The following is a 12,845-nucleotide window of genomic DNA, read 5'->3' on the forward strand; positions in this document are numbered from 1 at the left end:
TTACAGGCCCCTGCCTGCTGGGGGCCCTTCAATAAGCCAAGGCCTGCCAGCCTCCCGTTACAACACTGCTGCCGATGCCCTGGCTGCTCTTGTGGATGCTGCAGCTTCTGCACCCCAGATGGATGTTTCCAAAACAAAAGAGAGTAAGCATGAAGCTGCCAGGTTAGAAGAAAATTTGAGAAGCAGGTCAGCAGCAGTTAGTGAACAGCAGCAGCTAGAGCAGAAAACCCTGGAGGTGGAGAAGAGATCTGTTCAGTGTGTGTGCACTTCTTCAGCCCTTCCGAGTGGCAAGCCCCAGCCTCATGCCTCAGTAGTGTATTCTGAGGCTGGGAAAGATAAAGGGCCTCCTCCAAAATCCAGATATGAGGAAGAGCTAAGGACCCGAGGGAAGACTACCATTACTGCAGCTAACTTCATAGACGTGATCATCACCCGGCAAATTGCCTCGGACAAGGATGCGAGGGAACGTGGCTCTCAAAGTTCAGACTCTTCTAGTAGCTGTATGTATCTCAATCTGAGTTTCACAATGTGATATCTGAGTAAAGAATTACTTTATTCTTTAGGTAAAGCACGGCCTGGTATGATGCAATCCTAATGCTTGACAGTGATATGAGAGAAAGTATTGTGGGTGCAAAAGTGTATCTTCTAATATTCTTATGAGTATATGAGTATAAGCCCATCGATATGTTGTTTAGGAAAAACCCCACAGAATTATAGTTAGAAGTAACTAGATGGAGAATAGAACTTCTGAAGGTATTTAGGCATCTGAAAAGTAATGGGATTATCTTCAAGATCTGTACTACCATAGTGTATTCTCTGAGAAATTATTTGCTAGGTTCTCTGATCTCCTAATGCCTATATATGTCTTTCCTCTATGCTAGTTGGGGTTTTGTTTTATTTTTAAGTGAGCCTACTAGTGACTGGTATTCACTTTGTGTCTTTCTTAAGAATTGGATTTTGATTTAATCTGGCTAGTTAAACTGTGATGTTTGCCCTGCAAGTAAGACTCAAAATACTACACAGAAATGCTTTTTTAAAACTTCTTACGGGTGATGAGATAGTTCAGCAGGGAAAGGCACTTACCACTAAGTCTGATGATCTGAACCCCATAATGGGAGGAGAGAACTGACCCTGGCACCAATTGACCTTCACAAGAATAAAATGGTAATGGTTTTCCATACACAGTAGATATATACATGAACAAATGTAATTTTTTCTTAGCTGTGATTTAAATTCTCTATGTAATTTTAGAGAAAAACGAGCATGCTTAAATAGCAGTTAATGATACTGGAAGCAGTTTAATTGTGTAGTTATTTTTTTTTTTTTTAGTATCTCCATTAGGGAAATTCAGTAGCACTAGAATAGAGTGCAATTCTTACCTCCAAGTATTCACTTATATGTTGGCAAAATTTTCAGAGAGATAGGGCAGCTTGGTAATTAACTGTGGAAGAAATACTACTTTTAACCTGGAGTTAAGAAAGTTTACAGTGTAGGTTTTCATTGTGGGAAAGCTGCTAGCTCAGGGAGAGTAGTGCAGACATCTTGGAGGGAGTTATCAGTCTGAACACAGAAAGCCCAAGTTCTTAGATTCTCATGTCCTACTTTTGGATATGGTTATCCTTTCCATCACTGCAACATCCTGCATGATATAACACATAGGCTAGTGCCAACTACTCAGTGTAACTCGAGAGCCTCCCTCATCCTTCACCTTATACCCTAATCTTCAAAGCAACATGGATATAGTTTGCAATTAGATTGAGTACTGTTAAGTTTTGTCACTTAAAATGTTACATAAGCACTGATGAGTAACAATAAATATAAAGCCTTCAAGTCAGAAAGTTACTTACAATATATTGGTTTATTTTAGTTCCTAAGCATTGGTTTCCATGACAGGTGGGAGGTAGGTAGACATAATCATTTGAATAGTAAGAGCAATATGCAGTGGCCAAGTAGTTCACCTTCTATGCTTGTGTTCAGCCAAGGTTGTAACCCTGACTCAGGCTCTGGGACAGCCTGGATATGGTCTCTAATAGAAATTTCTTAGCAAGTTCTACTCGACTCCCCAAATCTGCAGAGCCAATTTTCTTGGCAGCTGTATGTATTTTGGAGGTTTTGTGTGGGCATATCCTCCAGAATTGGTTGATACTCTCCCTCTCTTTGAAGTAATTTCCTTCACATATTTTCTACCACTCCTGTTCACTTTCACAGTGTAATACTTGAGTCATTTGAGAAAATCATTATTGCATTTTGTAAGCAACAACAGAGTCTTGGCCAGTGAAGCAGCTTTATGACCTGTTAAGATTAGATTGGTTCACAAAAATGGAATTATTGGAATCAGTTAACAGTTGAGATCTACCCCTCACATACTCATTAATCTCCTTTGATGAGTCTTAGCCTGTGTTTTCTTTTCAAGCTCCTAGGGGCTTATCACCAATATGAATTCTGTTTCATCTCATTCATTAAAACCGACAACCTACTGAGATTAGGAGCACAGAGGCACCTTTAATGGCCTTTTAAGTTTTATTTCTAATGTGGAATGCTACTGACATTTCTTTAGCAGAATCAAATAACTAAAATATGCAAATAGCTTTGAAGAACTTGGACTTTTGAAACTTTCCATGTATTTATTTTAAAATTAGGTTCTTTTCTTAAAGTATCTTCTCACAGGTATGAAGCACCTAGCGATGCTATTGAGGTGATAAGTCCTGCAAGCTCCCCTGCGCCACCCCAGGACAAACCACATGCCTATCAGCCAGAGATGGCTAAGGCAAATCAAGCAGAAAGTATGTCTGTTTTTGCCATTTCTGTGTCTCATATTTGCATTAACCTTTGCTTCTAATTACCTATCTATGCCATGGGAAGAGCCTCGTACTTACTGGTCAGTCTGCTTTAGAGACATTTAGAGCTGTACTAACAATTGCACCTTTTACACTGTCATTTGTGACTCTTGTTTATAGTGTAGTGAAAATAGAAGCACTGGGGCTGGGAGGGGTCTGCAGGTAAAGTAATGACTACACAAGCATGAGGACCTGACTTTGGATACCTAGAGCCCGTAAGAACAAACTGGGCAGAGCAGTGAGTCCTGTAACCCTAGCGTGGAGGGAGAGACGAAGTACAGAGCAATAGAGAAAATAGAGACAATCAGCCTGCACATTAACATACACACACACTTTGTCTCTGTCTCTCTGTCACTCTCTCTCTCTCTCTGTCTCTCTCTCTCTCTCACTCTCTCTCTCTCACACACACACACACACACACACACGAAAATGGCTGATAGCTTTTCCCACTTCTATGCTCATGCTTCTATCAGTGAATTTTTTTTTTTTTTTTGCTTCAAGATATAAAACCAAAAATTAGATATAGAGGTACATATCACATCCTATTCTTATGTTTTCTGAGTTATTGATATTTGATACTGAGTCAGGGACAGGCATCACTGGGATAATGTATCTACCTACTGTCTATTAGATGAGCCCACTCGGCAGTATGAAGGACCATTGCATCACTATCGGTCCCAGCAGGAGTCACCATCTCCACAGCAGCAGCCACCACTGCCCCCATCCTCCCAGGCAGAAGGAATGGGGCAGGTGCCCAGGACCCATCGACTGATCACTCTTGCTGATCACATCTGTGTAAGCCTTTTCCTACTTCTATGATTATTATGACTGCTGAGTTGAAGGCCCTTTGTGGTGCTCACAATGAAATTATCTCCAAAAAAGAAAGACAAAACAAAAAGTTCGTCATCTTAACTACACTCTTGGGTAGGCATCTAACAGCCTTCACTTAATCATCTTCTCATTCACAGCAAATTATCACACAAGATTTTGCTAGAAATCAAGTTTCCTCGCAGCCTCCTACTTCAACATTCCAAACTTCACCATCTGCTTTAGCCTCCACACCTGTAAGAACTAAAACATCAAGTCGCTACAGCCCAGAATCCCAGTCTCAGACTGTCCTGCATCCAAGACCAGGTTCTAGAGTCTCTCCAGAACATCTTGTGGATAAATCCCGGGGAAGGTATAGTTTTGTTTTTATCAAACGTGAATTTCGCAGCAATAGCATCATTTTAGTATGTCTAAAATTTAGGAATTTTTTCTTCTCAAATGTCATCTGCTCCTTTTCTCTGGAAAGTGGAAATATTTTCTTCATATTTTACTTTCAGGGTGTTCACTGATTGGACACTTTATACTTTGTATATGTGTTAATGTATAATTAAAAGTAGTTGGTTAGTATTTGCAGGGACTGAATATTCTTTCAAAATTCTTTCCCAGGCTAGCCAGTGCATTCCTTTATTTCCAGCTACTCAGATAGCAGGTGAAAGAATATTTGAAGCTTGGCTACCAGGCTGAGTATAGTTCCTTAACAGTACACTTGCCTCACCAGGGCAAGGCTCCAGTGCTGCGTGTTAACCAATGTTCTGTCGAAATTTTTTTCAAAAAGGAAGCAAGGGTTCAGAGTAGTACATTAAACATCATTTGATGTTGAATTATATTTAAATAGCCCAAAGGAAATTAATTCTTAAAATTACTAAGAATAAGAAAGAGTCTCAATCAAATGAAGATTCTAGCAAATACTCTGAAATATATATATATATATATATATATATATATATATATATATATATATGATAACCAGACACATGGGAACCAATGCTTGGGTACAAAAAGGGATTTGTATGTAGGAGATATGAATCTCTCAAAATGAGCCAGCTAGAAAGATATAAGAATAATGCACTGAAGAAGCTGTCTGGAGCCAGGGTATGGCACTCAAGGCAGAGGCAGCAGATTGATTACAGGCCCTGTCTTCAAATAAGAAAGAAGTTGGCTGGGCTTCAAAGTAGAAAACACTGAGTGTGGTGACTCGTGCCTTTAGAGGCCGTAGGATTTCTTTGAGTTTGAAGACAGCCAGGGCTGTGCAGTGACCCGGACTCAGGCAAAACAGTAGAAAAACTTGCAATATATTTCTCATGTATCCTTAATGCAGTAAATGATGGCCTGCTGTTTTCGATTTTATTCTCTTCTCCCCGCCCCCTAAACAAACACCCATCTCCACCCCTCCACCCCCATACCATACTGAACTATTTTGAAGCAAATATTCCACATAATCTTTTTTAAAGGCTTAATTATCTTAAAGGTAATATGAAAGCATGCTTGTTCTCACTCTTTTTTTTTTTTTTTTTTTTTAAAGGGGGAGTTGTCTTTTTGAGACAGGGTCTTTGTAGTCCTCACTGTCCTGGAACTAGCTATGTAGACCAAGTTAGCCTCTAACTCGAAGAGATCTACCTGCCTCTGCCTCCTGAGTGCTGGGATTAAAGATGGGGGTCACCACCGCTCAGCATATATTTTATTCTTTTAAAAAAGAAAAGTGGAGTTATTAAGAACAGAAAGCTGACTATAATCTATAGTCCTTCAGAGGCTGAAGCAGGAAGACATGAAGAACCCAGGAGTTCACATGAGAGACAGATAGACAGAGAGCACAAAAATAAATAATAAATGAGGCAGGAAACTATACTATGTAGCAGATTTGGAAACAACTGATAACATTTATGAAGAGGGATTCCAATTGGCTTTACAGCCTACATCTGTGAATCTGAATGAAGGTTAATTTCATTTCTCTTAGTAAAGTTACCTGATTTTATAATTTTAAAATGCTTACATAAGCCATTTTGCTGTCACAGTTCTAGGAATGCATCTAAGGCTAACAAGTGGCCTACCACTGATCCCAGAGAGTCCTGTAGTTTTAGAACAAAATATCATGAGCCATATGGAAATGGATAATTGGGGAGAAGGGGTAGGAAGATATATGTACTCAAGTTTACATTTAAAAGAAACATAAAATGGCTTAAGTATGGTGTGTAAACTGAAGGTTAAGCCATAAAGGACAAACCATGAAGATAAATCGGGCTTTTTTTCTCCTATGTGTGGGTGTTGATGGATCCAAGATTAAAAATGTTTGTAGATAAACCTCAAAGAACTCAACAACTGTCAAGATTTTAAGAATAGGATAGGATTGACTGGGGAAGGAAATACCAAATGCATTGGTGAAATTATATGTAGTAAAAGCAGAAGTTGAATCAGAGGTGATCCTTGAGTAAAAGATAAAATACTATATTTTCTACCTCAGCAGGCCTGGAAAATCTCCAGAGAGGAGTCACATCCCATCAGAGCCCTATGAGCCCATCTCCCCACCCCAGGTTCCTGCTGTGCATGAGAAGCAGGACAGCTTGTTGCTCTTGTCACAGAGGGGAGTGGATCCTGTGGAGCAAAGGTGGGTGAGCTGCACTTCTCCTGGTAGGGGCAGCCTGTGCCCAACGCTTTCCTTAAGTCATTGTCTTTTTCCTATTTGTGCTCTTTATATCAGGCTAGGACTCTGGGAAGAATGTCTAAGAGTATTTTCCCCATGAGGTACTTCATCATTACTCCTACAGTTGATTTCTTAGACCCTTTGGGCAACAGGTGGTGCTGGTTCAGCATTTGAGTGCTCAGCTGTATCAAGTGTTGTTTGTGGACTGCACACAGACTGTGCCTTGTAGTTTTTCTTCTCACCATATCCTGGCCCTTACTTTGATCTGAGTCATTAACTGCCTTTCATTTGTCCTATCTCATTGCTCAGTACCTCACCAGCATAAGTGCACTATGACACATTGAGTCACTAGCATGGCATTTTCGTTCCAAGGCCAGGCTTACAAAGCTTCCTGCTTGCTGTTTCACTCTGTATTCTCTGTTGTCTGAATCGTACTTGAGAGTCACACTGTTTTCTTGGCATTAATGGTATTAACACCCTTTCATGTCATGAACCAAATACATGATTTGATGGTGGTCAAGGCTGGTAGGGAGAAGAGAATCCAGTTTTAAAACAGATCTGTCTAATTTTAGGCTGCCAGTGAATTTCTGGGAATTAATTGTACATATTGTAGGCAACATAATACATGTTACTTCAATGAAATGAGGGAGAAAATCTTTATATATTCATATGTCTTCCCAGATTGAATTTCTTTTTCCAGTTCCAAGGAATCTAAGGCTTATTCTTTGCCTCCAAGAGCAGTAGGCATGCATATGGTGCAGGGACATACACACACACACACACACATACACATGAAAGACCTAAGACAGTAAGTGAAACTCACAGCTGCCACTTCAAAATTCTGAAGCTGTATTAGGAACTTGTTACTAGGAGGGGAGCAGGAACACTGGCTAGGTAGGAAGAAAAAAATATGTGACATTTTTCTCCTATATACTTCTTTTTCTTTCTTTTGGAACTCCCAGTGCAGGGCCCTGGGTTCAAGTGCCAGTACTGCATAAACCAAATATATAATATATAATATTTTGAAGACAGCCAGGGAGGCGGTGGCAGGCTGATCTTTATGAGTTCCAGGTCATCCTGGCCTACAAGTGGGGGTTACTCTTTTAAGACAAGGTCTTAAAAGAGTGGGACTGGTGGTGGTTAGGAGAGATGCCTTTAGTGATTAAGCTTCCAGAGGACCCAGATGCAGTTCCCAGCATCCACTTTAAGCAGCTCTTAAGTGCTTGTAACTCCAGCTCCAGGGGATGTGATGATCTCGTCTGGCCTCCACAGGTACCTGTAAACTCATGTGCACACATGCATGCATAAATAAATAAATCTTTAATTAAAAGCTTCCTAATAAAAACTTGCCCCCAAAATACAAAAACCTCATTAAACTTTATTATGATGATGAATTAATAATTAATCAGTCTATTATAGATGAACAATGAGAATTTTGGGGGGTATTTTTACAAATTAAATTTTTATGCACAGGGATCATGTCTTTTTTCACAGAATAGTATTTTTGTGTTTAAATGGTGAATGAATACGTTTGACTACATAGTGTTGTCAATAATATGTTCTGTTACAATCTCTTGTTAGGGGAAGCTTGTTAAACTTTATGAGTATGGGAAACTATTAGTGAAATATGAGATCCATTGTATTAAAACCCAGTTCCTCTCCTGTTTGTCTTAAAATGATTATAATAGGCAGGTTTATGTGGATAATGCAGCTATTTTGCTGACGTCCAAATGATTGGCTAGATCTGAGCCTTTGATAATTTACAGGTTGGTGTGTTATTAGTCACAACTAGTGTAGTTAAAGAGAATGTCACCAGTATCACCAGTAACTTAGTTACTAGCTTATATAACCATAGTTTGTGCTGTTAAGCAAGTAATTTGAATTTTATTCCTTAAGAATTTGTGCTGTAGATTAGCCAGGCATGGTGGCATACATCTTTAATCCTAGCACCGGGGAGACAGAAACAGGCAGATCTCTTTGAGTTCAAGGTCAGCCTGGTCTACTTAGTTCCAGGATAGTCAGAGCTACATAGTGAGGCTCTGCCTCAAAAAAAAAAAAAAAAAAAAAAAAAAAAAGTAAACACATAAAACTATAGTGTAGATCACACTCATTCTAGTCCTAATTTTGCTATTTCATCTTCAGAGCCAAAAAGCATTTGACTATTTGTGAATGAGTTTATGGTCATATACTGTTTCCCAGGGTGGTGGCAAACACAAAATGGGGAGGCAGTAGGAATGCATGATTCTAACAAACTGAACTGTACTCCTGACAGGACTGATTCTCGATCACCAGGAAGTATAAGCTACTTGCCTTCCTTCTTCACCAAGCTCGAAAGCACATCACCCATGGTTAAATCAAAGAAGCAGGAAATTTTTCGTAAGTTGAACTCCTCTGGTGGAGGTGAATCTGATATGGGTAAGTGGGATTTCTTTCATGAACCCAAATAAAACATGCATTAACAATGCTATCTCCAATGTTGCCTTTTTTACAATCCTGAGTTTGAAGGTTTTTATAGAGAAAGCATCTTGATTCTGTACAATGTCAGCAAATTCACAAATAGTCCATTCTTAGGAAATAGGAACTTGGGTGTTTGGGAACCATCTGTCTTCATAGGTTAGCTAATGCTGGGTCTAGCATTGGTCTTTACATGTGGCTAAATTAATTCTGTGTAGGTTTTTATTGATGTCTGTCTTGTCTTAAAGCCCATTTGTTTTTCTTTTATCTATTTGAGCTATCTCCTCATATCATTTCTTCAAATACGTGGAAAGCATGTTTTTCATGAGTCTTGCCTCTAAGCCCTGTTCCAAGTATGATATCATCTCACTTTATTTAGCTTATCTTTTGAAAGTTGAAAGTCTTCTGATTATCCAAATAAATGATATTAGCTGTTCTAAACTTACTATTCTTGCTGTAGTGTAAGAGTTTCTTTCCATTAGCAACCTGAACAGCTAAGTTACATGACACTGCCTAAAAACAGGTGTCAGTTGCCTACTCTGGAATCACTCTCCCTGCTCTGTTTTGGGAATTACTAGTTCTGAATACTGGACAGAGGGATTTACACTTGCTTTGTCCTGGCTGTCTTCTAACCTACCAGGATCTCAGGGGTTTCAGGACAGTGGCATACAGATGCAACTATGATAAACTAATTGTTGCACAAGATTAAGTAGTACTTGGGGGCTGGAGAGATGGCTCAGAGGTTAAGAGCACTGGCTCCTCTTCCAAAGGTTGAGTTCAATTCCTATCAACCACATGGTGGCTCACAATCAGCTGTAACGAGATCTGGTGCCCCCTTCTGGACTGTAGGGATACATGCAGACAGAACATTGTATACACAATAAAAGATTAAGTAGCACTTAATTGTGTGTGTACATACGACATGTTATTATCTCCATTTTATAAATGAGGGAGGAATTTGAGTCAGAGACGGTTAATAACTAATGAAGGTTACCCAAGAATTAATAGGGCTGGAACCCTAACCCAGCATTCCAGCTAGACCCTGATTCCACTGATGCATTCCCAGAACAGCTCAGTACTCAGTCTCTTAAGGTTGTTAGATGACATCCCCATGGAGCTGTATGGTGGCCTCTTGCTTTCTTTTGGGCACATGTGCTTGCCTCTCATCAGATTGCTGCTGTACTATTAATTTCATGTCCTCTGCTACCCTCCAGTTTTGTTCTTTTTCCCAAGACAGGGTTTCTCTGTGTAGTCCTGGCACCACCACTTGCCAGTCAGTCTTATTAACTGACCAATGACAGAGAATCTAGAGAGACCTGTCTCTGATCTATGATTTGCTAATCTCCTGGCCCTGTGAAGAGAAATTCTGGACTCTAAGGCTGATTTTCTGTACAGGATGTAATTACATCTCTACCACTCATGATTAATACTTATTGTATGATACTCTATTGAATGGTGAAAAGAATGAGCCCCCCCTTTCTCATTGTGAACCTACTTTGTCTCTACATTATTAGATGTATCTTTCCTCCCTTTTCTTCATTTTAGTACAGCAAATATAGACCATAGAAAAGTGAGCAATAACTCCTCAAAAGTGGAAGGATTTTCAAGATAGGAATGCCCTGGATTCTCTTTAAGTGGTAACAAATTGTAGAATGCTGACCAGAACTGTCAGACTTACAGAATGATCAAGCTACCCACCCCATTATTAGAAACACTACCATTACAAGCTTTTGATCTCCAGTCTTCAACAGTTTCATCTATTTATAGTTCTTCAAACATCACCAGCAAAACAAATCAGTGCTTTCATGTACAGTCTTTTTTCCTAAAGGTTTATTATATGTATAGTGTTCTGCCTGTATGTACACTTCCAGGCCAGAAGAGGGCAACCAGATCTCTTTACGGCTGGTTGTGAGCCACCATGTGGTTGCTGGGAATTGAACTCAGAACCATCTCTAGCCCTTGTACACAGTCTTAACCTAGAGGTGACCTTTCCAAGCATAGACACACAGGCCGAGCAAGGGCCAGCAGGCTATTGGGGACCATTTCACTCTCTAGCTTTTGTCTTGTCTGACTAGTGGGGAGGAAATTCTTGACAAAGCATGTTATGAGCTCATGAGACCACTTGATAGCTTTTCCTTTGATGGTATTTTTCACAGGTCCTCAGCAAACTGGTCATTCAGCAGGCATTTACTAAACTGAGGTCTATGTTGATAGGTGGTCTCACAAGTGTTTAGGTTGACAGTTACCTGATAGGAGATAGTGTGTTGGGGTCTTAAGGCCAAAACTAACAAAACGGTGTTAGAGTCTGGGGTTATTTTAATTTTGCGTGCATGGCTGTTCTTCCTTGCATGTTTGTGTACCACGTGCCATACTCATAAGGGACAGAAGAGGGCATTGTACCCCGTGGGACTGGAGTTAAAACTGGCTGTAAGCTTCATGGATGCTGGAAATCAAACCCACGTCCTCTGGAAGAAAAATTAATCACTGAGCCATCTCTCCAGCCCTGAAAACCTGGGATCGATCTATCTATCTAATCTATAATGTAAAAGCTCTGACTATAGAAAAAGGAATTTGTATTAAATAACCAGCGGTTCTAGGGCCACTGAATCTTTCCTTACTGAGAACCCAAAGCCAAGAAAATTGTTTCGATTGTCTCAATTTGTTTTCCTGTGGGACAGAACAGTGGCATTGTTTTTTAGCACTCACTTTACTGGTGGCTTCACAGTTGTGACAGTGTGCCACCTCCCTTTTGCAGAGTTAGCTTTTCAGTTCCTCAGATTGTGACTTTTTGGGACATTTCTATTTTCTTCAATTCAGCTTGGTCCTTATTTTCTCCAGGGCTCTCAACACCTTTTCCCTTATACACTGTGATTTGCGGGCATTTAAAACAGAATTTCATACTTTAAAAAAAAAAAAAATTCTGTGGACTTGTGTCTGAAGTTCAGCTTTTATTTGTTTTTTTGAGACAGGGTTTCTTTGTGCAACAACTTTGGCTGTCCTGGAACTCACTTTGTAGGCCAGGCTGGCCTGGAACTCCCAGGGATCCTGAGTGCTGAGATTAAGGGCATACATTGCTCCCACCTGACCCAGCTTTTTATTGTATCTAGAGTATATTGCTGGGTCTTTTATAAAACCAAACATCCACTCTGCTCCCCACACAAAGTTCTTAATCTTCATAACCGGGTAACCTCAATCTGCTAATTTCTTGTCCCGTGTTGAGCCAGTTCTCAGGTGCTTTCTTTCCTATCATTTATAAGCAATTGTCACATCTCCTTCAAGACAAGGAGGCCTCACACTGCACTGTGACTCTCTGAGGGCTTAAGTATGTAAATTATAAGGCCCCAAGAATTTAGAAAATAGGAATTCTAGGACAGCCAAGGCTACTTAAGAGCCCATCTATATTTTTAAAAACAAATAGGAAATTTCATTTTACTAAATTACCAGGACATTCTGATCTATATATGAAAGTAGCACACTTAACTGTAAGCTCTGAAGTGAAGGGAGAGCCTTATTCTGAGTGTTTGGTATTAGCAATTGTTTGAATTATATTCATCTGCCTTTTTGAGACAGGGTCTTTAATTCTGGCACAGAAATTCTTCTGCCTCTGCCTTCTGAGTGCTGGGCTGGTATGTGCCACCATACCCTTTCTCAGGGGGTCATCTTTTATTGCTTTTTACTCTAGTATGGTTCAGTCAGTAATGGTTCAGTAAGTAAGTTCTACAAACTTTGTGTTATTTCAGGCTGACTTTGCCCACTGTGTTGTCTTTGGAAGTCAGGTTGTTGTAGTTGCTATGCTACAGTCCATCCTGCTGTTAGGGTCCTCACCCCACCCCCATCCTTGTCAGTCTTAAACTGCTCTATCAAGAATATTAATTTCTAGGTACATGTGTTCTTCATAAATAGCTCTCACCCTTAGGTGGAAGTCTATTCTCCCGTAGTGTATAGTGCTCAGGTATCATTTAGGCATCTTCTTACTTCCAAAATTGACTTCTCCTTTTAACATTCTCAGCAGCAAAAAAGAAGTGATGATAGAAACAACTTGTGTCTCCAGGTCCCTTCCCCTTCAGGCACAAAATGCTTTATAGGTG

General features: G+C 39.9%; 1 protein-coding gene across 24 annotated transcripts in view; it reads left to right on the forward strand.

Annotated features, from left to right (window-relative positions):
* Ncor1 (nuclear receptor corepressor 1) overlaps positions 1-12,845 on the forward strand; it is a 143,110-nt gene that overhangs the window by 123,627 nt on the left and 6,638 nt on the right. For 20 of the 24 annotated variants that reach the window (XM_051180412.1, XM_051180428.1, XM_051180411.1 and 17 more), the window contains 6 exons: positions 7-500; positions 2,655-2,783; positions 3,469-3,632; positions 3,806-4,017; positions 6,124-6,267; positions 8,576-8,718. In XM_051180412.1, coding sequence (XP_051036369.1) covers positions 7-500; positions 2,655-2,783; positions 3,469-3,632; positions 3,806-4,017; positions 6,124-6,267; positions 8,576-8,718 — 1,286 coding nt within the window. The remainder of the gene's footprint in view (positions 1-6; positions 501-2,654; positions 2,784-3,468; positions 3,633-3,805; positions 4,018-6,123; positions 6,268-8,575; positions 8,719-12,845) is intronic. The other 4 variants (XM_051180433.1, XM_051180436.1, XM_051180419.1 and 1 more) reach the window with 3 other exon arrangements.

This window comes from Phodopus roborovskii, unplaced genomic scaffold (genome assembly GCF_943737965.1).
Source record: "Phodopus roborovskii unplaced genomic scaffold, PHOROB, whole genome shotgun sequence".
Lineage (NCBI taxonomy): Eukaryota > Metazoa > Chordata > Mammalia > Rodentia > Cricetidae > Phodopus > Phodopus roborovskii.